Below are 27080 nucleotides of genomic sequence, written 5' to 3' on the forward strand. Positions count from 1 at the left end.
AGGGACTGGGAACGTCCGACATGTGGAGTTTTTTCAAGGAGCAGCTACTGCGAGTCTGTGATAGGTATGTCCCTGTCAGGCAAGGAGGAATTGGTAGGGCTAGGGAACCGTGGTGCACCAAAAAAGTTTCTTTGTTGGTTAAAAAGAAAAAGGAGGCTTATGTTCGGATGAGACGTGAGCACTCGGGTAGTGCACTAGAAAGCTTTAGATTGGCTAAGAGGGAGTTGAAGAGCGAGCTTAGAAGGGCTAAAAGGGGACATGAGAAGACTTTGGCGGATAGGGTTAAAGAGAATCCTAAGGCGTTCTATAGGTATGTCAAGAACAGAAGGTTGGTTAGGGCAAGTTTAGGGCCAGTTATAGATGGCAGAGGGAAGTTATGTGTGGAACCGGAGGAGATTGGTGAAGCATTGAACCAATATTTCTCTTCGGTGTTCACGCAAGGGGACATGAATATAGCTGAGGAGGACACTGGGTTGCAAGGGAGTAGAATAGACAGTATTACAGTTGATAAGGAGGATGTGCAGGATATTCTGGAGGGTCTGAAAATAGATAAATCCCCTGGTCCGGATGGGATTTATCCAAGGATTCTCTGGGAGGCAAGAGAAGTGATTGCAGAGCCTCTGGCTCTGATCTTCAGGTCGTCGTTGGCCTCTGGTATAGTACCAGAAGATTGGAGGTTAGCGAATGTTGTCCCATTGTTTAAGAAGGGGAACAGAGACTTCCCCGGGAATTATAGACCGGTGAGTCTCACTTCTGTTGTCGGCAAGATGTTGGAAAAAATTATAAGGGATAGGATTTATAGTTATTTGGAGAGTAATGAATTGATAGGTGATAGTCAGCATGGTTTTGTGGCAGGTAGGTCGTGCCTTACTAACCTTATTGAGTTTTTTGAGAAAGTGACCAAGGAGGTGGATGGGGGCAAGGCAGTGGACGTGGTATATATGGATTTTAGTAAGGCGTTTGATAAGGTTCACCATGGTAGGCTTCTGCAGAAAATGCAGATGTATGGGATTGGGGGTGATCTAGGAAATTGGATCAGGAATTGGCTAGCGGATAGGAAACAGAGGGTGGTGGTTGATAGTAAATATTCATCATGGAGTGCGGTTACAAGTGGTGTACCTCAGGGATCTGTTTTGGGGCCACTGCTGTTTGTAATATTTATTAATGATCTGGATGAGGGTATAGTTGGGTGGATTAGCAAATTTGCTGATGACACCAAAGTCGGTGGTGTGGTAGACAGTGAGGAAGGGTGTCGTAGTTTGCAGGAAGACTTAGACAGGTTGCAAAGTTGGGCCGAGAGGTGGCGGATGGAGTTTAATGCGGAGAAGTGTGAGGTAATTCACTTTGGTAGGAATAACAGATGTGTTGAGTATAGGGCTAACGGGAGGACTTTGAATAGTGTGGAGGAGCAGAGGGATCTAGGTGTATGTGTGCATAGATCCCTGAAAGTTGGGAATCAAGTAGATAAGGTTGTTAAGAAGGCATATGGTGTCTTGGCGTTTATTGGTAGGGGGATTGAATTTAGGAGTCGTAGCGTTATGTTGCAACTGTACACAACTCTGGTGCGGCCGCACTTGGAGTACTGTGTGCAGTTCTGGTCCCCACATTACAGGAAGGATGTGGAGGCTTTGGAGAGGGTGCAGAGGAGGTTTACCAGGATGTTGCCTGGTATGGAGGGGAGATCCTATGAGGAGAGGCTGAGGGATTTGGGATTGTTTTCGCTGGAAAGGCGGCGGCTAAGAGGGGATCTTATTGAAACATATAAGATGATTAGAGGTTTAGATAGGGTGGATAGTGATAGCCTTTTTCCTCTGATGGAGAAATCCAGCACGAGGGGGCATGGCTTTAAATTGAGGGGGGGTAGTTATAGAACCGATGTCAGGGGTAGGTTCTTTACCCAGAGGGTGGTGAGGGATTGGAATGCCCTGCCAGCATCAGTAGTAAATGCGCCTAGTTTGGGGGCGTTTAAGAGATCCGTAGATAGGTTCATGGACGAAAAGAAATTGGTTTAGGTTGGAGGGTCACAGTTTTTTTTTTTAACTGGTCGGTGCAACATCGTGGGCCGAAGGGCCTGTTCTGCGCTGTAATGTTCTATGTTCTATGTTCTATGTTCTAAGGCTGATCTCAATGCCGTATTCCCACTTGCTCCCAATATCACTTGATGCCATTAAAATCAGAAAAATTATCTTTTTCTTGAATACATTCAATGATTTAGAAACATAGAAACTAGAAGCAGGAGTAGACCATTTGGCCCTTCAAGCCTGCTCTACTATTCATTTTGGTCATAAAGAACAAAGAACAGTACAGCACAGGAAACAGGCCCTTTAGCCCTCCAAGCCTGTGCCGCTCATTGGTCCAACTAGACCATTCGTTTGTATCTCTCCATTCCCAGACTGCTCATGTGACTATCCAGGTAAGTCTTAAACGATGCCAGCGTGTCTGCATCCACCACCCTACTTGGCAGCACATTCCAGGCCCCCACCACTCTCTTTGTAAAAAACGTCCCTCTGATATCCGAGTTATACCTCGCCCCTCTCACCTTGAGCCCGTGACCACTCGTGATCGTCACCTCCGACCTGGGAAAAAGCTTCCCACTGTTCACCCTATCCATACCCTTCATAATTTTGTACATCTCTATTAGGTCTCCCCTCATTCTCCGTCTTTCCAGGGAGAACAAGCCCAGTTTACCCAATCTCTCCTCATAGCTAAGACCCTCCATACCAGGCAACATCCTGGTAAACCTTCTCTGCACTCTCTCGAAAGCCTCCACGTCCTTCTGGTAGTGCGGCGACCAGAACTGGATGCAGTACTCCAAATGTGGCCTAACCAGCGTTCTATACAGCTGCAACATCAGACTCCAGCTTTTATACTCTATACCCCATCCTATAAAGGCAAGCATACCATATGCCTTCCTCACACCTTCTCCACCTGTGCTGCCACCTTCAAGGATTTGTGGACTTGCACACCTAGGTCCCTCTGTGTTTCTATACTCTTGATGGTTCTGCCATTTATTGTATAACTCCCCCCTACATTAGTTCTTCCAAAATGCATCACTTCGCATTTATCTGGATTAAATTCCATCTGCCATTTCTCCGCCCAATTTTCCAGCCTATCTATATCCTGCTGTATTGTCCGACAATGTTCATCGCTATCCGCAAGTCCAGCCATCTTCGTGTCATCCGCAAACTTGCAGATTACACCAGTTACACCTTCTTCCAAATCATTTATATATATCACAAATAGCAGAGGTCCCAGTACAGAGCCCTGCGGAACACCACTGGTCACAGACCTCCAGCCGGAAAACAACCCTTTGACTGCTACCCTCTGTCTCCTGTGGCCAAGCCAGTTCTCTACCCATCTAGCCACCTCTCCTTGTAACCCAGGAGCCTTAACCTTCTTAACCAACCTGCCATGAGGGACTTTGTCAAATGCCTTACTGAAATCCATATACACGACATCGACGGTCCTTCCTTCATCAACCGTTTTTGTCACTTCCTCAAAAAACTCCACCAAATTTGTAAGGCACGACCTCCCTCTTACAAAACCATGCTGTCTGTCACTAATGAGATTGTTTCGTTCTAAATGTGCATACATCCTGTCTCTAAGAATCCTCTCCAACAACTTCCCTACCACGGATGTCAAGCTCACTGGCCTATAATTACCTGGGTTATCCCTGCTACCCTTCTTAAATAACGGTACCACATTCGCTATCCTCCAATCCTCAGGGACCTCGCCTGTGTCCAATGAAGCGACAAAGATTTCTGTCAGAGGCCCAGCAATTACATCTCTTGTCTCCCTGAGCAGTCGAGGATAGATGCCATCAGGCCCTGGGGATTTGTCAGTTTTAATGTTACCTAAAAAACCTAACACTTCCTCCCTTGTAATGGAGATTCTCTCTAACGGGTCAACACCTCCCTCTGAGACACTCCCAGTCAACAAGTCCCTCTCCTTTATGAATTCATGGAATTCAATATCCTGATCCCCCTTCTCCATATCCCTTTTAGTCCGAAGAGCAATATCTAATTTCTTCTTGAAATCAGACAACGTTTTGGCCTCAACTACATTCTGTGGTCGTAAATTCAACACACTCACCATCCCCTCGATGAAGAAATTTCTCCTCACCTCAGTTCTAAGGACTTGGACTGCACAGCCTTCTCTGGTGGAGAATTCCACAGGTCACGACCTATTACCCTTTCAGTGAAGCAATGTTTCCTTATTTCAGTCCTAAATGGACTACCCCATGCCCTGAAACTGTGTTCCCTGGTTCTAGATTCCCCTTTTGCTACCAAATAAACCTGTTGGACTTTGACTTGGTGTTGTTAAACTTCTTACTGCGTTTACTCCAGTCCAACGTCGGCATCTCCACATCATGTCTAGATTCCCCAACCAGGGAAAACATCCTCCCTGTATCTCATCTGTCCAACTTTACACATTTCAAAGATCTCCTCTCATCCTTGTGAACACTAGTGAATACAAGCCTCTCCTCATAGGACAGTCCCATCAACCCTGGTATCAGCCTCATGAACCACTGCTGCACTCCCTCAATGGCAAGAATATCCTTTCTTAGGGAGGGAGACCAAAACTGCACACACTATTCCAGGTGTGGTCTCACCAAGGCCCTGTATAACTGCAGTAATGATGTGGAGATGCCGGCGTTGGACTGGGGTAAACACAGTAAGAAGTCTCACAACACCAGGTTAAAGTCCAACAGGTTTATTTGGTAGCAAAAGCCACTAGCTTTCGGAGCGCTGCTCCTTCATCAGGTGAGTGGGATTTCAGTTCACAAACAGGGCATATAAAGACACAAACTCAATTTACAAAATAATGGTTGGAATGCGTGTCTTTACAGGTAATCAAGTCTCAAAGGTACAGACAATGTGAGTGGAGAGAGGGTTACAGGTTAAAGGGACGTGTATTGTCTCCAGCCAGGACAGTTAGTGAGATTTTGCAAGCCCAGGCAAGTCGTGGGGGTTACAGATAGTGTGACATGAACCCAAGATCCCGGTTGAGGCCGTCCTCATTTGTGCGGGACTTGGCTATCAGTCTGTGCTCAGCGACTCAGCGTTGTCGTGTGTCGTGAAGGCCGCCTTGGAGAACGCTTAGCCGAAGATCAGAAACTGAATGCCCGTGACTGCTGAAGTGTTCCCCAACAGGAAGAGAACAATTTTGCCTGGTGATTGTCGAGCGGTGTTCATTCATCCATTGTCGTAGCGTCTGCATGGTCTCCCCAATGTACCATGCCTTGGGACATCCTTTCCTGCAATGTATCAGGTAGACAACGTTGGTCGAGTTGCAAGAGTATGTACCGTGTACCTGGTGGATGGTGTTCTCACGTGACATGATGGCATCCGTGTCGATGATCCGGCACATCTTGCAGAGGTTGCTGTGGCAGGGTTGTGTGGTCACTGTTCTCCTGAAGGCTGGGTAGTTTGCTGCGGACAATGGTCTGTTTGAGGTTGTGCAGTTGTTTGAAGGCAAGAAGTGGGGGTGTGGGGATGGCCTTGGCGAGATGTTCGTCTTCATCAATGACATGTTGAAGGCTCCGGAGAAGATGTCGTAGCTTCTCCGCTCCGGGGAAGTACTGGACGACGAAGGGTACTCTGTCCACCGTGTCCCGTGTTTGTCTTCTGAGGAGGTCTGTGCAGTTTTTCGCTGTGGCACGTAGGAACTGTCAATCGATGAGTCGAGCGCCATATCCTGTTCTTATGAGGGCATCTTTCAGGTTCTGGAGGTGTCTGTTGCGATCCTCCTCATCTGAGCAGATCCTGTGTATATGGAGGGCTTGTCCGTAGGGGATGGCTTCTTTAACGTGTTTAGGGTGGAAGCTGGAGAAGTGGAGCATCGTGAGGTTATCCGTGGGCTTGCAGTGTGGGACAGCCATGGGGACCAAATTCGCACCTCAATATGCCAACATCTTCATGCACAGATTCAAACAAGATCTCTTCACCGCACAGGACCTTCAACCGATGCTATACACTAGATACACTAGGGCGGCACGGTAGCACAGTGGTTAGCACTGCTGCTTCACAGCTCCAGGGACCTGGGTTCGATTCCCGGCTTGGGTCACTGTCTGTGTGGAGTTTGCACATTCTCCTCGTGTCTGCATGGGTTTCCTCCGGGTGCTCCGGTTTCCTCCCACAGTCCAAAGATGTGCGGGTTAGGTTGATTGGCTATGCTAAAATTGCCCCTTAGTGTCCTGGGATGCGTAGATTAGAGGGATTAGTGGGTAAAACGTGTTGGGATCTGGGGGTGGGGCCTGGGTGGGATTGTGGTCGGTGCAGACACGATGGGCCAAATGGCCTCCTTCTGGACTGTAGGGGTTCTATGATACATTGATGACATTTTCTTCCTTTGGACTCATGGTGAACAATCACTGAAACAACTATATGACGACATCTACAAGTTCCATCCCACCATCAGACTCACCATGGACTACTCTCCGGAATCGGTTGCATTCTTGGACACATGCATCTCCATCAAGGACGGTCACCTCAGCACTTCACTTCAGCAAGCCCACGGATAACCTCACGATGCTCCACTTCTCCAGCTTCCACCCTAAACACGTTAAAGAAGCCATCCTCTACGGACAAGCCCTCCACATACACAGGATCTGCTCAGATGAGGAGGATCGCAACAGACACTTCCAGACGCTGAAAGATGCCCTCATAAGAACAGGATATGGGCTCGACTCATCGATTGACAGTTCCGACGCGCCACAGCGAAAAACTGCACCGACCTCCTCAGAAGACAAACATGGGACACGGTGGACAGAGTACCCTTCATCATCCAGCACTTCCCCAGAGCGGAGAAGCTACGACATCTTCTCCGGAGCCTTCAACATGTCATTGATGAAGACTAACATCTCGCCAAGGCCATCCCCACACCCCCACTTCTTGCCTTGAAACAACTGCACAACCTCAAACAGACCATTGTCTGCAGCAAACTACCCAGCCTTCAGGAGAACAGTGACCACGACACCACACAGCCCTGCCACAGCAAACTCTGCAAGACGTGCCGGATCATCGACACGGATGCCATCATCTCACGTGAGAACACCATCCACCAGGTACACGGTACGTACACTGCAACTCAGCCAACATTATCTACCTGATACGCTGCAGGAAAGGATGTCCCAAGGCATGGTACATTGGGGAGACCATGCAGACGAGACAACAACGGATGAATGAACACCGCTCGACAATCTCCAGGCAAGAGTGTTCTCTTCCTGTTGGGGAGCACTTCAGCGGTCACAGGCATTCGGCCTCTGATCTTCGGGTAAGTGTTCTCCAAGGCAGCCTTCACGACACATGGCAACGCTGAGTCGCTGAGCACAGACTGATAGCCAAGTTCCGCACACATGAGGATGGCCTCAACCGGGATTCATGTCACACTATCTGTAACCCCCACGACTTGCCTGGGCTTGCAAAATCTCACTAACTGTCCTGGCTGGAGACAACACACATCTCTTTAACCTGTGCTTAACCCTCTCTCCACTCACATTGTCTGTACCTTTAAGACTTGATTACCTGTAAAGACTCGCATTCCAACCATTATTTTGTAAATTGAGTTTGTGTCTTTATCTGCCCTGTTTGTGAACTGAAATCCCACTCATCTGATGAAGGAGCAGCGCTCCGAAAGCTAGTGGCTTTTGCTGCCAAATAAACCTGTTGGACTTTAACCTGGTGTTGTGAGACTTCTAACTGCAGTAAAACATCCCTATTTCTGAACTGAAATCCTCTTGCAATGAAACCAATATACTGTTTGCCTTCCTAATTGCTTGCTACAGCTGTCTCTCTCCTTCCATTGACTGGTGTAAAAGGACGCCCAGATCCCTTTGCACATCAACACTGTGTAATATAAATTTAAATAATTAATTTAAATAATACTCTCCCTTTCTGTTTTTCACACTTTGTATAACTTCACATTTAACTGCATTTGCTATGTGTTTTCCCACTCACTCAACTTGTCTAAAACCTTGAAGCCGCCTTGCATCCTCCTCACAACTCTCAAATTCCACCCAGTTCTGTATCATCAGCAAACTTGGAATTGTTCCATTCAGTTCCCTCATCCAGCTCATTTATATATATTGTGAACAGCTGGGGCCCAAGCACTGATCTCTGTGGTAACCCACTCGTCACTCCGATTCAGAAAAGACCCATTTATTCCCATGCTTTGCTTCCTGTCTGTCAACCTGTAATGACTTTAATTAGGCCATTGAAGTTGGCCTATTGAAATACAAACTCCCAACTGATGGGCCAATCAGGAAGACTTTACTTTGTATATAACCAGGAGTATCAGTTCCTCTGCTCCTCCTGAAGATCGACTGCTCACTGACAGCACTCTGGATACGGCTGTTGGAATTTTAAATAAAGGAATTCTGGTGAAGAGACTTCTACCTCTGAACTTATTACATAACCAATTCTCGATCCATGCCAGTACATTACCTCCGATCCCATGTGCGTTAATATTGCCCATAATCTCTTATAAGGGACCTTATGAAAAGCCTTCTGAAAGTCCAAATACACCACATCCACTGGTTCGTAGAACACAGAACATTACAGCACAGGAACAAGCCCTTTAGCCCATGTCAGGCAGGGAGGAAGCAGACGTGTGAGGGAACCGTGGTTCACTAAGGAGGTTGAATCTCTTGTGAAGAAGGAGACTTATGTTAAGATGAGACATGAAGGCTCAGTTAGGGCACTTGAGAGTTACAAGTTAGCCAGGAAGGACCTAAAGAAAGAGTTAAGAAGAGCCAGGAGGGGACATGAGAAGTCTTTGGCAGGTAGGATTAAGGAAAACCCTAAAGCTTTCTATAGGTATGTCAGGAGTAAAAGAATGACTAGGGTAAGATTAGGGCCAGTCAAGGACACTAGTGGGAAGTTGTGCGAGGAGTCTGAAGAGGTAGGAGAGGCGCTAAATGAATATTTTTCGTCGGTATTCGCACTGGAGAGGGACAGTGTTGTCGAGGGGAGTACTGAGATGCAGGCTGTTGGACTGGATGGGATTGATGTTCATAAGGAGGAGGTGTTAGCAATTCTGGAAAGGGTAAAAATAGATAAGTCCCCTGGGCCGGATGGGATTTATCCTAGGATTCTCTGGGAGGCTAGAGAGGAGGTTGCAGAGCCTTTGGCTTTGATCTTTGTGTCGTCATTGTCGACAGGAACAGTGCCAGAAGACTGGAGGACAGCAAATGTTGTCCCCTTGTTCAAGAAGGGGAGTAGGGACAACCCTGGTAATTATAGACCGATGAGCCTTACTTCTGTTGTGGGCAAAGTATTGGAAAGGATTCTAAGAGATAGGATTTATAATCGCCTGGAAAGGAATAATTTGATTAGGGACAGTCAGCACGGTTTTGTGAAGGGTAGGTCGTGCCTCACAAACCTTATTGAGTTCTTTGAGAAGGTGACCAAAGAGGTGGATGAGGGTAAAGCGCTTGATGTGGTGTATATGGATTTCAGCAAAGCATTTGAGAAGGTTCCCCATGGTAAGCTTTTGCAAAAAATACGGACACATGGGATTGAGGGTGATTTAGTGGTTTGGATCAGGAATTGGCTAGCTGTAAGAAAACAGAGGGTGGTGGTTGATGGGAAATATTCATTCTGGAGTTCAGTTACGAGTGGTGTACCGCAAGGATCTGTTTTGGGGCCACTGCTGTTTGTCATTTTTATTAATGACCTGGATGAGGACGTAGAAGGATGGATAAGTAAATTTGCGGATGACACTAAAGTCGGTGGAGTTGTAGACAGTGCGGAGGGAAGTGGCAGGTTACAGAGGGACATAGATAAGCTGCAGAGCTGGGCTGAGAGGTGGCAAATGGAGTTCAATGCGGAAAAGTGTGAGGTGATTCACTTTGCAAGGAGTAACAGGAATACAGGGCTAATGGTAAGATACTTGGTAGTGTGGATGAACAACTACCAAGTGCATAGATCCCTGAAAGTTGGCACCCAGGTTGATAGGGTTGTTAAGAAGGCGTACGGTGTGTTAGCTTTTATTGGTAGAGGGATTGAGTTTCGGAGCCAGGAGGTCATGCTGCAACTGTACAAAACTGGTGCGGCTGCATTTGGAGTATTGCGTACAGTTCTGGTCGCCGCATTATAGGAAAGATGTGGAAGTGTTGGAAAGGGTGCAGAGGAGATTTACCCAGGATGTTGCCTGGTATGGTGGGAAGATCGTATGAGGAAAGGCTGAGTGACTTGAGGCTGTTTTCGTTAGAGAGAAGAAGGTTAAGAGGTGACTTAATAGAGGCATACAAGATGATCAGAGGATTAGATAGAGTGGATAGTGAGAGCCTTTTTCCTCGGATGGTGATGGCTAACACTAGGGGATATAGCTTTAAATTGAGGGGTGATAGATATAGGACAGATGTTAGAGGTAGGTTCTTTACTCAGAGAGTAGTAAGGGCGTGGAATGCCCTGCCTGCAGCAGTTGTGGACTCGTCAACATTAAGAGCATTGAAATGGTCATTGGATAAACATATGGATGATATTGGAATAGTGTAGATTAGATGGGCTTTAGATTGGTTCCACTGGTCGGCGCAACATCGAGGGCCGAAGGGCCTGTACAGCTGTGGTGTTTTATGTGTTGAACATGACGCCAAATTAAACAAATCCCTTCAGCCTGCCCTTGGTCCACATCCCCCTATTCCTTGCATATTCATGTACTTATCTAAAAGCCCTTTAAATGCCCTTTTGTATCTGCCTGCACCACCACCCCTGGCAGTGCATTCCAGACACCTCCCACTCACTTTGGAAAAAAAACTTGCCCCTCACTTCTCCTTTGAACTTTCCCTCCCTCTCTTCTGAAGTGCATGCTCCCAGTATTAAACATTTCAACTTTTGGAAAAGGATTCTGACTGTCAACCCTATCTTTACCTCTCATAATTTTATAGACTTCTATCAGGTTTCCCCTAGTTTGAGCCTCTTTGTTGATGTGTAGTAAAGGAGGCATAAGTTCTGCTTTTTCACAAAATACCTTTTTTTTGATCCAACTTCACACACAATTCTCCATCAACAAATAGTGCCACTTTATATATCAGTGACTTCCATTGAATAATTGGGAGTGAATTGGAAGATCTGTTAACCCATTCCTAACACCCGTCAACCTCCACTGCTCCAGAGAAAACAACCCCATTTTGTCCAGCCTCTCCTGAGAGCTCATACCCTCTAATCCAGGCAGAATCCTGGTAAACCTCTTCTTCACTGTCTGCAAAGACATCCTTCCTGTAATGTGGCGACCAGAATTGAACGCGATACTCTAAAGTGAAGTCTAACCAAAGTTTTAGAAATGTAGAAAGTGCAAGCAGGAGTAAGCCATTCGGCCTTCGAATGGTTCCGCCATTCATTTTGATCATGGCTGATCATCAAATTCAATGTCCTAATTCCTCTTCCCCCCCCTCCAAATCCTTTGATCCCTTTAGCCCCAAAAGCTATATCTAATTTCTTCTTGAAATCAGACAATGTTTTAGCCTCAAATACATTCTGTGGTAGTGAATTCCAAACATTCACCACTCTTTGGGTGAAGAAATTTCTCCTCACCTCAGTTCTAAAAGGTTTACCCCTTATCCTCAAACTATGGCCCCCTAGTTCTGGACTCCCCCACTAATGGGAAAATTCTTTCTGAATCATGTATCCATGATGTGAGATGCCGACGTTGGACTGGGGTGGGCACAATAAGAAGTCTCACAGGTTAAAGTCCAACAGGTTTATTTGGTAACACGAGCTTTCAGAACACTGCTCGTTCATCGGGTGAAGGAGCAGCACTCTCAAAGCTCGTGCTACCAAATAAACCTGTTGGACTTTAACCTGGTGTTTAGAGACTTCTTGTTGGGTATCCACCTCTTTCAATTTACTCCCATTCAAGTAATAATTATAAAGCTGCAACATGACATCCTGGCTCTTGTACTCAATGAGTTAAAGTTAAAGCTTATTTATTACTGTCACAAGACGGCTTACATTCACACTGCAATGAAGTTACTGTGAAAATCCCCTCGTCGCCACACTCCGGCGCCTGTTCGGGAACCTGAGAGAGAATTTAGCATGGCCAATGCTCCTAACCTACATATCTTTGGACTGTGGGAGGAAACTGGATCACCCACAGGAAACCTTGCAAACACAGGGAGAATGTGCAAACTCCACACAGACCCAATTTCCCTATCTACTTGTGTGGCCACTTTTGGGGAGCTTTGCATTTGAACCCCAAGATCACTCTGTACATTAATGCTGTTCTGGGTGCTGCCATTAACTGTATACTTACCCTTAACATTTGATGCCCCAAAAGTGCAGCACCTCACACTTGCCCGGATTAATCTCCATCTGTGACCCAAGCCGGAAATTGAACCCGGGTCCCTGGCACTGTGAGGCAGCGGTGCTAATCACTGTGCCACCATGCCGGTCTTCATGCTACCGTGCCAGTTGGTGCCTCGACTAATAAAGGCAAGCATGCCATATGCCTTCTTTACCACCCTATCTACTTGTGTGGCCACTTTTGGGGAGCTATGCATTTGAACCCCAAGATCCCTCTGTACATTAATGCTGTTCTGGGTCCTGCCATTAACTGTATACTTACCCTTAACATTTGATATCCCAAACGTGCAGCACCTCATACTTGCCCGGACTAAACTCCATCTGCCATTTCTCTGCCCATATCTGCAGCTGATCTGTATCCCACTATATCCTTTGACAACCTTCTGCACTATCCAAAAAGCCACCAATCTTTGTGTCATTTGCAAACTTGCCAACCCACCCATCTACGTTTACGTCCAAGTCGTGTATGTATATATATATATATATATCACAAACAAGAGAGGTCCCAGTACAGGTCCCTGCAGAACACCACTAGTCATGGACCTTCAGCCAGAAAAACACTCATCGACCACTACTCTCTGACTTGTATGGGCAATGATGATGTGGAGATGCCGGCGTTGGACTGGGGTAAACACAGTAAGAGTTTTAGAACATAGAACATAGAACATTACAGCGCAGAACAGGCCCTTCGGCCCACGATGTTGCACCGACCAGTTAAAAAAAAACTGTGACCCTCCAACCTAAACCAATTTCTTTTCGTCCATGAACCTATCTACGGATCTCTTAAACGCCCCCAAACTAGGCGCATTTACTACTGATGCTGGCAGGGCATTCCAATCCCTCACCACCCTCTGGGTAAAGAACCTACCCCTGACATCGGTTCTATAACTACCCCCCCTCAATTTAAAGCCATGCCCCCTCGTGCTGGATTTCTCCATCAGAGGAAAAAGGCTATCACTATCCACCCTATCTAAACCTCTAATCATCTTATATGTTTCAATAAGATCCCCTCTTAGCCGCCGCCTTTCCAGCGAAAACAATCCCAAATCCCTCAGCCTCTCCTCATAGGATCTCCCCTCCATACCAGGCAACATCCTGGTAAACCTCCTCTGCACCCTCTCCAAAGCCTCCACATCCTTCCTGTAATGTGGGGACCAGAACTGCACACAGTACTCCAAGTGCGGCCGCACCAGAGTTGTGTACAGTTGCAACATAACGCTACGACTCCTAAATTCAATCCCCCTACCAATAAACGCCAAGACACCATATGCCTTCTTAACAACCTTATCTACTTGATTCCCAACTTTCAGGGATCTATGCACACATACACCTAGATCCCTCTGCTCCTCCACACTATTCAAAGTCCTCCCGTTAGCCCTATACTCAACACATCTGTTATTCCTACCAAAGTGAATTACCTCACACTTCTCCGCATTAAACTCCATCCGCCACCTCTCGGCCCAACTTTGCAACCTGTCTAAGTCTTCCTGCAAACTACGACACCCTTCCTCACTGTCTACCACACCACCGACTTTGGTGTCATCAGCAAATTTGCTAATCCACCCAACTATACCCTCATCCAGATCATTAATAAATATTACAAACAGCAGTGGCCCCAAAACAGATCCCTGAGGTACACCACTTGTAACCGCACTCCATGATGAATATTTACTATCAACCACCACCCTCTGTTTCCTATCCGCTAGCCAATTCCTGATCCAATTCGGGCGTTTTAACAACACCAGGTTAAAGTCCAACAGGTTTATTTGGTAGCAAATGCCATTAGCTTTCGGAGCGCTGCTCCTTCGTCAGATGGAGTGGATTTCCATCTGGTACAGGGGAAATAACACTACCAAATAAACCTGTTGGACTTTAACCTGTTGTTGTTAAAACTCTTATTGTATGGGCAAGCCAATTCTGAATCCAAGCGGCCAAGTCACTGTGGATCCCATGGATCTTAATCTTCTGGATGAGCCTTCCATGAGGGACCCTGTCAAAAGCCTTTCTAAAATCTATGTGCTCTACCCTTATTGATCACCTTCATCACCTCCTTGAAAAAAAAATCAAGTTCGTAAGACATGACCTGTCCCGAACAAAGACAGGCTGACTTTCCTTAATTAGGCCATGCTTTTCCAAATGCATGTCAATCCTATCCCTCAGAATCCTCTCCAATAGCTTGCCAACCACCAATGTGAGACTCCCTTTTTTCTTTCTTGAACAGAGGAACAACATTAGCTACTTGCCAGTCCTCTGCGATCTCTTCAGTAACTAGTGAGGACACAAAGATCTTTGTCAGGGCCCCAGCAATCTCCTCTCTTGCCCCTCTCAATAACCTGGGATAGATCCCATTGAGCCCAGGAGATTTATCTACCTTAATGTTCTTCAAGAGACCAAACACCACTTTTTTCTTGATCTCAAAATGCGGCCAAGTCACTGGATCCCATTAGCATGCTCCACACTAATCCTACCAATCCTCCATATCCTTCTTCTTGGAGAATATGGACGTAAAGTACTCATTTAGGATCTCGCCCACATCCTCTACCTCCAAGCACATGTTCCCTCCTTTATCCTTGAGTGGTCCTACCCTCTCCCTCGTTATCATCTTGTTTTTAATGTATGTGGAAAATGTCTTGAGATTCACTTTAACCCTGCGTGCCAATATCATTTCATGGCTCCTAATTCCCTGCTTGAGTTCTTTCCTGCTTTCTTCATATTCCTCATGGCCCCTGTCTGACTTCAGTTTCCTAAACCTTACATATGCTTCTTTTTTCCTTTCAACTAAATTCAAAACCTCCCTCGTTATCCAAGTGTCCCTTACCTTACCATCCTTGTCCTTGTTTCTTACTGGAACATGCCAGTCCTGAACTCTGCTCAGTTGGTCTTTAAACAACTCCCACATGTCAAATGCCCGATATCAGCTGCTCCCAATTAACTCTCCCTAGCTCCTACCTAATTCTGTCGTAATTTGCCCTCCCCCAATTTAGTACCTTCCCACAAGCTCCTGACTTATTGTTATACATAGCTATAGAAACATAGAAAACTACAGTACAAAACAGGCCCTTCGGCCCCACAAGTTGTGCCGAACATATCCCTACCTTTTAGGCCTACCTATAACCCTCCATCCTATTAAGTCCCATGTACTCATCCAGGAGTCTCTTAAAAGACCCTATTGAGTTTGCCTCCACCACCACTGACGGCAGCCGATTCCACTCGCCCACCACCCTCTGTGTGAAAAACTTCCCCCTAACATTTCCCCTGTACCTACCCCCCAGCACCTTAAACCTGTGTCCTCTCGTAGCAGCCATTTCCACCCTGGGAAAAAGCCTCTGAGAGTCCACCCGATCTATGCCTCTCCACAACTTATATACCTCTATTCGGTCTCCTCTCATCCTACGTCTCTCCAAGGAGAAAAGACCGAGCTCCCTCAGCCTATCCTCATAAGGCATGCCACTCAATCCAGGCAACATCCTTGTAAATCGCCTCTGCACCCTTTCAATCTTTTCCACATCCTGTAATGAGGCGACCAGAACTGAGCACAGTACTCCAAGTGGTGTCTGACGAGGGTCTTATATAGCTGCATCATTATCCCCGGATTCCTAAACTCAATCCCTTGATTGATAAAGGCTAGCACACTATACGCCTTCTTAACCACCTCCTCCACCTGCGGGGCCGATTTTAGAGTCCTATGGACCCGGACCCCAAGGTCCTTCTGATCCTCTACAGTACTAAGAGTCTTTCCCTTTATATTGTACTCCTTCATCCCATTTGACCTGCCAAAATGGACCACGACGCATTTATCTGGGTTGAAGTCCATCTGCCACTTCTCTGCCCAGTCGTGCATCCTATCTATGTCCCTCTGGAACTTTTGACATCCCTCCAGACTATCCACAACCCCACCAACCTTCGTGTCATCAGCAAACTTACAAACCCATCCCTCCACTTCCTCATCCAGGTCATTTATGAAAATGACAAACAGCAAGGGTCCCAGAACAGATCCCTGGGGCACTCCACTGGTGACCGACCTCCAATTAGAAAAAGATCCATCTATACCCACTCTCTGCCACCTTTGGGCAAGCCAGTTCTGGATCCACAGGGCAGCAGGCCCTTGGATCCCATGCCCTCTCACTTTTTCGAGAAGCCTTGCATGGGGAACCTTATCGAATGCCTTGCTAAAATCCATATAAACCACATCTACCGCTTTCCCTTCGTCAATGTGTTTAGTCACATTTTCGAAGAACTCCATCAGGCTCGTAAGGCACGATCTGCCTTTGACAAAGCCATGCTGAGTATTCTTGAGCATACTAAACCTCTCTAAATGCTCATAAATCTTGTCCCTCAGGATCTTCTCCATCTTAAAACTGTAATCACTGTTTCCAAAATGCTTTCCACTGAAAGATCAGTTACCTAGCCAGGCTCATTTGCCAATACAAGGTCCAGTATGGCCCCTCCTCTAGTTGGACTATCCACATACTGTTTCAAGAAACCCTCTTGTACTCACCTAACAAATTCTGCCCCGTCTAAGCCTCTTGCTCTAAGGAAGTCCCAGTCAATATTGGGGAAGTTAAAGTCACCCACTATGACAACCCTATTGTTATTGCATCTTTCCATAATCTGGCTACATATTTGTTCCTCAATGTCCTGGTGGCGCCTTTAGTATAATCCCATCAGAGTGATTACACCCTTCTAATTTTTGAGCTCTACTCATATTATCTCAGTGGATGAGTCCTCCAGTATGTCCTCTCCGAATGAAGATGTGACATTCTCCTTGAAGAGCAACGCAACTCCTCCACCTCTTTTCCTTCCCTATCTTGTCTAAAACATTGAAAACCTGGAATGTTGAGCAGCCAGTTCTGTCCCTCTCTGAATCAAGTCTCTGTAATGGCCGCAACATCATAGTCACATGTACTGATCCAGGCTCGACGCTCATCTGCCTTACCCATAATACTCCTTGCATTGAAATAAACACTCTTCAGCCCATCATATTTATCTATACTATTCGTTACATTCTCAAGAAACTCCAATAGGTTTGTTAAGCATGATTTGCCTTTCATAAACCTATGCTGACTTTGTCCAATCCCATTAATACTTTCCAAATGTTCTGTTATCACGTCTTTTATAATCGGCTCTCGCATCTTCCCACTCCTGATCACAGCATAACTGGTCGGTAATTCTCCCTTTCTACTCTCCCTCCATTTATAAATAGTGGGGTTACATTTGCCACCCTCCAATTTGTAAGAACTGCTCCAGAGTGCATAGAATCTAAAGAAACACCCTCACCCTGTCTATGCCTCGCATAATTTTGTAGACACATTGAGTATGCGTTCCCCTGGTAACAGGCAGTGACCTGCCCAACTGGAACTCATTACCTGAGACTTTTATAAGGCAGGACCAGGACTGGGCCTGCTGAACTATAGTCCCAGACAGTGACTAGTATGTGCATACCACAGTACTGGATTTACTTTGCATTCTGTAATAAGGTAATTATTAATGGTCCATTTTGGCAGGTCGAATGGGATGAAGGAGTACAATATAAAGGGAAAGACTCTTAGTACGGTAGAGGATCAGAAGGACCTTGGGGTCTGGGTCCATAGGACTCTAAAATCGGCCCCGCAGGTGGAGGAGGTGGTTAAGAAGGCGTATGGTGTGCTGGCCTTTATCAATCGCGGGATTGAGTTTAGGAGTCCGGGGATAATGATGCAGCTTTATAAGACCCTCGTCAGACCCCACTTGGAGTACTGTGCTCAGTTCTGGTCACCTCATTACAGGAAGGATGTGGAAAAGATTGAAAGGGTGCAGAGGAGATTTACAAGGATGTTGCCTGGATTGAGTGGCATGCCTTATGAGGATAGGCTGAGGGAGCTCGGTCTTTTCTCCTTGGAGAGACGAAGGATGAGAGGAGACCTAATTGAGGTGTATAAGATGTTGAGAGGCATAGATCGGGTGGACTCTCAGAGGCTTTTTCCCAGGGTGGAAATGGCTGCTACGAGAGGACACAGGTTTAAGGTGCTGGGGGGTAGGTACAGGGGAAATGTTAGGGGGAAGTTTTTCACACAGAGGGTGGTGGGCGAGTGGAATCGGCTGCTGTCAGTGGTGGTGGAGGCAAACTCAATAGGGTCTTTTAAGAGACTCCTGGATGAGTACATGGGACTTAATAGGATGGAGGGTTATAGGTAGGCCGAGAAGGTAGGGATATGTTCGGCACAACTTGTGGGGCCGAAGGGCCTGTTTTGTGCTGCAGTTTTCTATGTTTCTAAGGTATGTTCCTTTCCAGTTGGGCTTCCTGAGTCATTGCAGTTGGCATTGTTGGTGACCATGGGTATGCCAGACCCTGAGCTGAGGTTTGATAACAGTCTAACTGCTTCATGTCATCCTCAGCTCAATTACCTCATCACACTGCAACCAATGGAGTACAATGTTGGTAAATGTGAGGTCATCCATTTTGGTCAGAATAACAGCAAAATGAAGTATGATTTACATGGTAAAAAATTGCAGCATGCTGCTGTGCAGAAGGACCTGGGTGTCCTTGTGCAAGAATCACAAAAAATTGGTTTGCAGGTGCAGCAGGTAATTAAGAAGGGAAATGGAGTTTTTGTGGTGAACCACTGTAACTACATGTGAATGCCTGGACACACCTATGCTGCACCTGGCCCGAGACTCCTCCCTTTCTACCTGAGACTCCTCCCTTTCCACCAGAGCGAGCTATAAGGGTGATGGTTCCTCCTCCTCGCCTCAGTCTGGGCCAGGTCAGCTACAAGGGTGTGCTCCTGTTCTTTGCAAATAAAAGCCTGTTATTTCACTCACTCACTGGAGTCCTCGTATCGTGATTGACAGTGCATCAATTTTATTCGCAAAGAGAAAAAAAAACACTTCTAAAGCCCGATATTTTAAACCTGGATCTGCAAGCTGTGGGAGCCGCCAACAGCTTCAATCACTGGCTAAAGTGTTTCGAAGCCTTCCTCGGAGCCTCCACTGCCGTCCGGTCCAATGCAGACAAGCTGCACGTGCTCAACGCCCAGGTAAGCGACGCAGTTTATGCCACCATCTGTGACGCAGAGACGTACGTGGACGCGCTAGCGCTCCTAAAGAGCCAATACAGCCTACAGACAAACGAAGTCTACGCCAGACACCTTCTGGCTACCCGAAAACAGCGGCCGGGAGAATCAAACGCACAGTTTCTCCGCGAACTCCGTGCACTCGGCAGGGCCTGTAACTGCAAGGCTGTATCCGCTGCACAGTAGACTTAATCCGCGATGCCTACGTTACAGGCATCGCATCCAACTATATCCGGCAGTGCCTGCTAGAGCAAGGTGGGCGAGATCTATCAAAAACTGTGACACTCGCCGAATCCCTCGAAGTGGCATCCCGTAACCTCGAGGTGTACGCACCCGATCACGCGCCATCATGGGCCTCACGGCCACTACCACCCCAGTACCTAGGAGGGCCACAGACTTATGCCACACAGCGCCCCACCAACGACTCGACTGCTGCGGCTGTTGCAGCCCCAAAGTGCTATTTTTGCGGTCTCGGGAAGCACCCCCGATGACGCTGCCTGGCAAGGGAGGTGTTCTGCTCAGGGTGCGGAAAGAAAGGCCACTATGCGAAAGTCTGCAGGGCAAAGTCGGCCTCGAAACCAAACAGCGCAGCGTGCGACCCGAGGGAACTGAAAATCCGAATGTCATCAGCCGCGTGTGAGTCAAGGGAGCCGCCATGTTGGACACCATCGACCACGTGTGAGTCAAGGGAGCCGCCATTTTGGACACCATCGGCCGCGTGGGAGTCAAGGGAGCCGCCATCTTGGACGCCGTCGGCTGCATGCGAGACAAGGGAGCCGCCATTTTGGACGCCGGTCGATGATTCTCCGGGACCCACGGTGGCAGCGGTCCAGCTGGACCAGTCTCGTCTGCATCAGCTCGCCAGGTCCATGATGGACATCCAGGCAAACGGCCGCGTGGGACATTGTTTGTTTGACTGCGGGAGTACGGAGAGCTTCGTCCACCCCGATACTGTGCGCCGCTACGCCCTTTCGGTGCGGCCAGTCAAGCAAACCATTTCCTTGGCCTCAAAGTCCCGCTCGGTGGATGTCCTCGGGTATTGTGTGGTGACCCTTACGGTTCAGGGGACCGAGTACGCAAATTTTAAGCTCCTGGTGCTGCCACACTTCTGCGCTCCCGTACTCCTTGGGCTCGATTTCATGACCCATCTTAGGAGTGTCACATTGCAGTACAACGGGCCTCTTCCCCTGATCTCCGTCTGCAACCCACAGTTCCTAGACTGCCCACCGCGCACCACTTGCGGCCTTTCAACCCTCCAAGTCACCCCTCCCTCGCTATTCGAACACCTCACCCCCGAGTGTAAGCCCATTGCCACTAAGAGCAGACGGTACAGTGCGGGGGACAGGACCTTCATTAGGTCCGAGGTCCAGCGGCTCCTGAAGGAAGGGATCACTGAGGCTAGCACCAGCCCCTGGAGAGTGCAGGTGATAGTGGTCAAAACTGGGGAGAAACACCGGATGGTCATCGATTACAGTCAGACCATCAACCGGTACACGCAGCTGGATGTGTATCCCCTTCCGCGCATATCTGACATGGTCAATCGGATTGCGCAATACCGGGTGTTCTCCACGATCGACCTCAAATCGGCCTACCACCAGCTCCCCATCCGCCCGGAGGACTGCAAATATACGGCCTTCAAGGCGGATGGCCGCCTCTACCACTTTCTTAGGGTTCCCTTCGGAGTCACCAATGGGGTCTCGATCTTCCAGCGTGAAATGGACCGAATGGTGGACCAGAACGGGCTGCGGGCCACCTTCCCGTACCTGGATAACGTCACCATCTGTGGCCATGATCAGCAGGACCACGACGCCAACCTTAATAAATTCCTTCGTACGGCCACTCTCCTAAATCTGACCGACAATAAGGAGAAGTGTGTCTTCCGCACTCACCGCCTCGCCATCCTGGGGTATGGAGTGGAAAACGGGGTCATCGGTCCCGATCCTGACTGCATGCGCCCCCTCATGGAACTTCCCCTTCCCACCACTCTTAAAGCACTGAGGAGATGCCTGGGATTCTTCTCATACTACGCCCAGTGGGTCCCTAATTACGCGGATAAGGCCCGTCCGCTTATCAAATCCATCCTTTTTCCCCTGTCGGGAGAGGCCCTTCGACCGCATCAAAGCGGACATCGCGAAGGCCACGATGCACGCTGTGGACGAGTCAATCCCCTTCCAGGTGGAGAGTGATGCGTCTGACTTCGCCCTGGCTGCCACCCTTAACCAGGCAGGCAGACCCGTAGCCTTCCTCTCACGAACCCTTCAAGGCTCAGAAATTCAACACTCCTCTGTCGAGAAGGAGGCTCAGGCCATCGTCGAAGCGGTGCGACACTGGCGCCACTACTTAGCTGGCCGATGGTTCACCTTGCTCACGGACCAACGTTCGGTGGCTTTCATGTTCAACAACGCACAGAGGGGCAAGATTAAGAATGAGAAGATACTGAGGTGGAGGATTGAGCTCTCCACCTACAATTATGATATCTTATACCGGCCCGGGAAGCTCAATGAGCCTCCGGACGCTCTGTATCGTGGAACATGTGCCAGCGCACAAGTGAACCAACTACAGACTCTCCACAATGACCTCTGTCACCCGGGGGTCACCAGGCTCTACCACTTTATTAAGGCCTGTAACCTGCCCTATTCTGTTGAGGACGTCCGGTCTATAACCAGACACTGCCCGGTCTGCGCAGAGTGTAAGCCGCACTTCTATCGGCCGGACAGGGCACACCTCATAAAAGCCACCCGCCCCTTTGAACGCCTCAGCGTCAATTTCAAAGGGCCCCTTCCTTCTTCTGACCGCAACATCTATTTCCTCAACGTTATAGATGAGTACTCCCGATTCCCTTTTGCCATTCCCTGCTCGGACATGACCTCAACCACGGTCGTCAAGGCCCTGCACGGCCTCTTCACCCTGTTCGGTTACCCTAACTACATCCACAGCGACCGGGGATCCTCATTCATGAGCGATGAGCTGCGTCAGTACCTGCTCTCTAAGGGCATAGCCTCGAGTAGGACTACCAGCTACAACCCCAGGGGTAACGGGCAGGTAGAGAGGGAGAACGCGACAGTCTGGAAGGCCGTTTTACTAGCGCTACGGTCTAAAGGCCTTCCAGTCACCCGCTGGCAAGAGGTCCTCCCCGATGCACTGCATTCAATTAGGTCCCTCCTGTGTACGGCCACCAATGCCACCCACCATGAGCGGATGTTTGCTTTCCCTAGGGAGTCCTCCTCGGGAATCGCATTACCGTCGTGGCTGGCGTACCCAGGCCCCGTTCTGCTCCGGAGGCATGTACGACCCCATAAGTTGGACTCCCTGGTTGAAAAGGTCCAGCTCCTCCACGCCAACCCCCAATATGCCTATGTGGCATACCACGATGGGCGGGAGGACACGGTCTCTATCCGAGACCTGGCACCTGCTGGTGCCCCGGAGCCCACTCTGACCCCCCACCCCACATCCCTGGACCCCTCTGTTCAGGTAGCACCAGGTCCGCTTACATCTTTGCCCCTTGTACGCAGCTCACCTGAGCCCCCGGAGTCACCACGCAAGACCCGACCAGAAGGGACGACGGCGGACTCGAGCGGTTCCACCCTGCCATCGGAAGCAACACCTCAACTGGTACTGTGGCGGTCACAGCGACGGATCAAGCCACCCGACAGGCTGAACCTGTGAAGGGACGACGCCTTTCCTTCAGTTTTGTGACTCTTGTGTCTATATATATCTTCATACCTCTGTTCATATTGTTCCACCCACCCCCGCCGGACTCTTTTTTAAAGGAGGGGTGAATGTGGTGAACCACTGTAACTACATGTGTATGCCTGGACACACCCATGCTGCACCTGGCCCGAGACTCCTCCCTTTCCACCAGAGTGAGGTATAAAAGTGATGGTTCCTCCTCCTCGCCTCAGTCTGGGCCAGGTCAGCTACAAGGGTGTGCTCCTGTTCTTTGCGAATAAAAGCCTGTTATTTCACTCACTCACTGGAGTTCTCGTATCGTGATTGATAGTGCATCAGTTTTGTCCTTCATTGCGAGAGGGATGGAGTTTAAAAACAGCGAGGTTATGTTGCGGCTGTATAAGGTGCTGGTGAGGCCACACCTGCAGTACTGTGTACAGTTTTGGTCTCTTTACTTGAGAAAGGATATACTGGCACTGGAGGGGGTGAAGAGGAGATTCACTAGGTTGATTCCGGAGTTGAGAGGGTTGGCTTATGAGGAGAGACTGAATAGACTGGGATTATACTCATTGGAATTCAGAAGAATGAGGGGAGATCTTATAGAAACATATAAGATTATGAAGGGAATAGATCAGATAGAAGCAGGGAAGTTGTTTCCACTGACAGGTGAAACTAGAACTAGGGGGCATAGCCTCAAAATAAGGGGAAGCAGATTTAGGACTGAGTTGAGGAGGAACTTCTTCACACAAAGGGTTATGAATCTGTGGAATTCCCTGCCCAGTGAAGCAGTTGAGGCTCCCTCATTGAAGGTTTTTAAGGCAATGATAGATAGATTTTTGAACAGTAAAGGAATTAAGAGTTATGGTGAGCGAGCGGGTAAGTGGAGTTGAGTCCACGAAAAGATTAGCCATGATCTTAGTAAATGGTGGAGCAGGCTCAAGGGGCCAGATGGCCTACTCCTGCTCCTAGTTCTTATGTTCAATCAGAGACAGAACAGAGGGTGTTGGAGCTCAGCTCCTTCCATTGATTGGATACCAGGGAGTCCCCTCACCCACTGCATTCAGTGATTGGATAGTTTAGTGTGACATGTACTCTTCATGGTGTTTGTGTAACTACTTCAATCCCATTTAAAGGAGCAGAGCGCCATAACCTCTCTTAAAGAAACAGAGTGTTGTAACAGCTCTTAAATGAGCAGAGTATTATAACCTGTCTTAAAGGAGCAGAGTGCTGTAATGTCTCTTAAAGGAGCAGAGCGCCATAACCTCTCTTAAAGGAGCTCACTGCTGTAACCTCTCTCAAAGGAGAAAAATGCTGTAACCTTTCTTAAAGGGACAGAGTTTTGTAACCTTAAAGGAGAAGTGAATTGTCATTTCCTTTTAAATTCCAAAGCTTGAAACTAATTGGGATTGGTGAAAATTCTTTAACTATTTGTCTCTGTCACTCACTGAGTGGGTAACATGAAGAGGCAGCAGAGCTTTATACAATGGGCTGGGGGAGGGGCCTTGTCAAGAAACTCATCTGAAGCAAAACACAGCAATGAAGTGACAGATGGTGAGTTCTCCTGTGAGGGACAAGGGTCCTGCATGGATTTTTGCTGGTGTTCACTGTGTTTTCTGTCTTTTATGTCTGCTCAGAGGTGATCTGTTATTGGTGAGTAGTAGACTATGTCTCTTTGTTACCCTAACACTCACAGTGCTCAGTCCCCTGTTACAAAGAACAAAGAAAATTACAGCTCAGGTACAGGCCCTTCTGCCTGCCAAGCCTGCACCAACCATGCTGCCCGACTGAACTAAAACACCCTACCCTTCTGAGATCCCTCTATTCCCATCCTATTCATGTATTTGTCAAGACGTACCTTAAAAATCACTATCGTATCTGCTTCCACTACCTCCCCCCCCCAGCAGTAAGTTCCCTCTGTGTAAAAAGCTTGCCTCGTACATCTCCTTTAAACCTTGCTCCTCACGCCTTAAACCTATACCCTCGGTAATTGACACTTCCACCCTGGGAGAAAGCTTCTGACTATCCACTCTGTCCATGCCCCTTATAATCTTGTCGACTTCTATCAGGTTGCCCCTCAACCTCCGTCGTTCCAGTGAATTACATAGAGTCATGCACTCATAGAGCCGTACAACATAGAAAAGGTCCTTCGGCCTATCGAGTCTGCACTAACAATACCTATCATTAAAATCGCGCTAATCCCATTTTCCTGCACTTAGCCCATATCCTTGAATGTTATGATATTTCGAGTGCTTATTCAAATACTTTTTAAAGGTTGTAAGGTTTCTGCCCTCCCAGGCAGTACATTCCAGATTCTCACCAGCCTCTGAGTGAAAAGTTTTTTTCTGAAATCCCCTCTGAATCTCCGACCTCTCACCCAAAAACTATGCTCCCTCGTGATTGACTCCTCAACCAAAGGGAACCATCTGCTTCCTATTCACCCTGTCCATACCCCTCATAATTTTATGCACCACAATCATGACCCCCTTCAACCTTCTCTGCTCGAGAAAAACCAATCCAAGCATACCCAGTCTCTCCTTATAGCTCAAATGCTCCATGCCAGGTAACATCCCAGTCAATCTGCTTTGTATTTTCTCTAGTGCAATCACATCCTTTCTATAGTGAGATGAAAGAACTGCACACAGTACTCCAGCTGTGGCCGAACCAACGTTCTGTACAGCTCCAACATTACCACCTTGCTCTTATACTCTATGCCATGACTGATAAAAGCAAGCATCCCATATGCCTTCTTAACTACCCTATTCACCTGGTCTGCCGCCATCAGGGATCCGTGAATAAGTGCCCCAAGATCCATTTGTTCCTCTGAGCTTCCCTGCCATTCATTAAATACTCCCTTGTCTTGTAACTTCTTCCAAAGTGCATCACTTCGCATTTATCAGGATTAAATACCATCTGCCACTACTCTGCCCATCTGACCAGCTCATCTATATCTTCCTGTAACCTTTGACCTTCTTCTTCACCATTGACCACCCCATCAATCATTGTGTCATCTTGCTTATCATTCCCCCCACAATTATCACCTATATCATTTATCGAAATAACATTCTCCTCTCACTCACACAGTGGTCAGTCCCCTGTTACTCTCTCCCTCACACAGTAGCCAATAATAGTTCATACTGTCTGCTTCTGAGGCAGGGCCATCGCCAGTCTGATACACTTAGTGTTGGTCCCAAACTGCTCAACCTCCAACAAGCTCTTCAGTCCTCTTCTGTCCTCTATTCCCTCTCCCTCCCTGCTCCTCTCCTCCTCTGCCTTTCTATCTTTCCCTTCCCTCTTTCTCTACACCTCTCCTCACCTGTCCTCTCTCTCTCTCTCCTCTCCTTCTCAATATTCCTGTCCTCTCTCATGTTTTCTCACACTCACACTGTTGATTCTGTTTAGGGTTATTTTGGAGATCCCTGGAATGTGTTTGATTTCCTGATTGTCATGGGAAGTATCATCGATGTTATCCTCAGTGAGGTCAATGTAAGTACAATGGCCTGTTTACTAAAATGCTGCTGCACTGAAATGGGAATGTGAGGGAAATGGCCTGGAATCTGCTGGAATCTCTCTGCTGTGTTTCTCAGTGTGTAGTTGCTTTGTGTGCCTGGGATTGCTGTCAGTAGATGTGTAGAAGCGAATGAACAATACGTTTTCTGTGAAATATAAATGTACTTGGAAACAGTCTTGTTTCTTCATGTCAGCTCTGACCTCCAAGAGCTCACTCTGCCATTTCAACCCCTTTTGTATTTCACCTTTTCCATTTGAGTCCCTCTGGACGTTCCCATATTGCAAACCCCTCAACCTGAGCCCAAAACTGAGAGAGTCCTGAAGCCGGGTCCAGCAGGGCTGCCCTAAGCCCGAGTCAACATGAGTCCACAAGTTGTGGATTTGCAGTCTCTCGTGAGAAGTTTGCCCAAGCAGCAAGCACATTCTTGTAGATTAGTTCTGGAGGATTCCACGATTCTCTGCTATAAACTGGAGATGACCGAATGTCAGCTCCCTATTTCTGATGTGGAGGGTGCGGGAAAAGTAAATGTTACACTAACTTTGCCTTTGT

The 27080-nt window shown here is 47.8% G+C and overlaps 1 protein-coding gene across 6 annotated transcripts in view; it reads left to right on the forward strand.

The window, feature by feature from the left end:
• Positions 1–27080, forward strand: part of LOC144511902 (voltage-dependent L-type calcium channel subunit alpha-1S-like) — an 841603-nt gene that overhangs the window by 339375 nt on the left and 475148 nt on the right. For all 6 annotated transcript variants that reach the window (XR_013500922.1, XR_013500923.1, XM_078242345.1 and 3 more), the window contains exon 27: positions 26423–26506. Coding sequence is in view for 4 of the 6 variants with exons in the window: in XM_078242345.1 (XP_078098471.1) it covers positions 26423–26506 (84 nt within the window). In the remaining 2 variants the exon portion in view is untranslated. The remainder of the gene's footprint in view (positions 1–26422; positions 26507–27080) is intronic.

The sequence above is a fragment of the Mustelus asterias genome, chromosome 25 (assembly GCF_964213995.1).
Source record: "Mustelus asterias chromosome 25, sMusAst1.hap1.1, whole genome shotgun sequence".
In the NCBI taxonomy this organism is placed as follows: domain Eukaryota; kingdom Metazoa; phylum Chordata; class Chondrichthyes; order Carcharhiniformes; family Triakidae; genus Mustelus; species Mustelus asterias.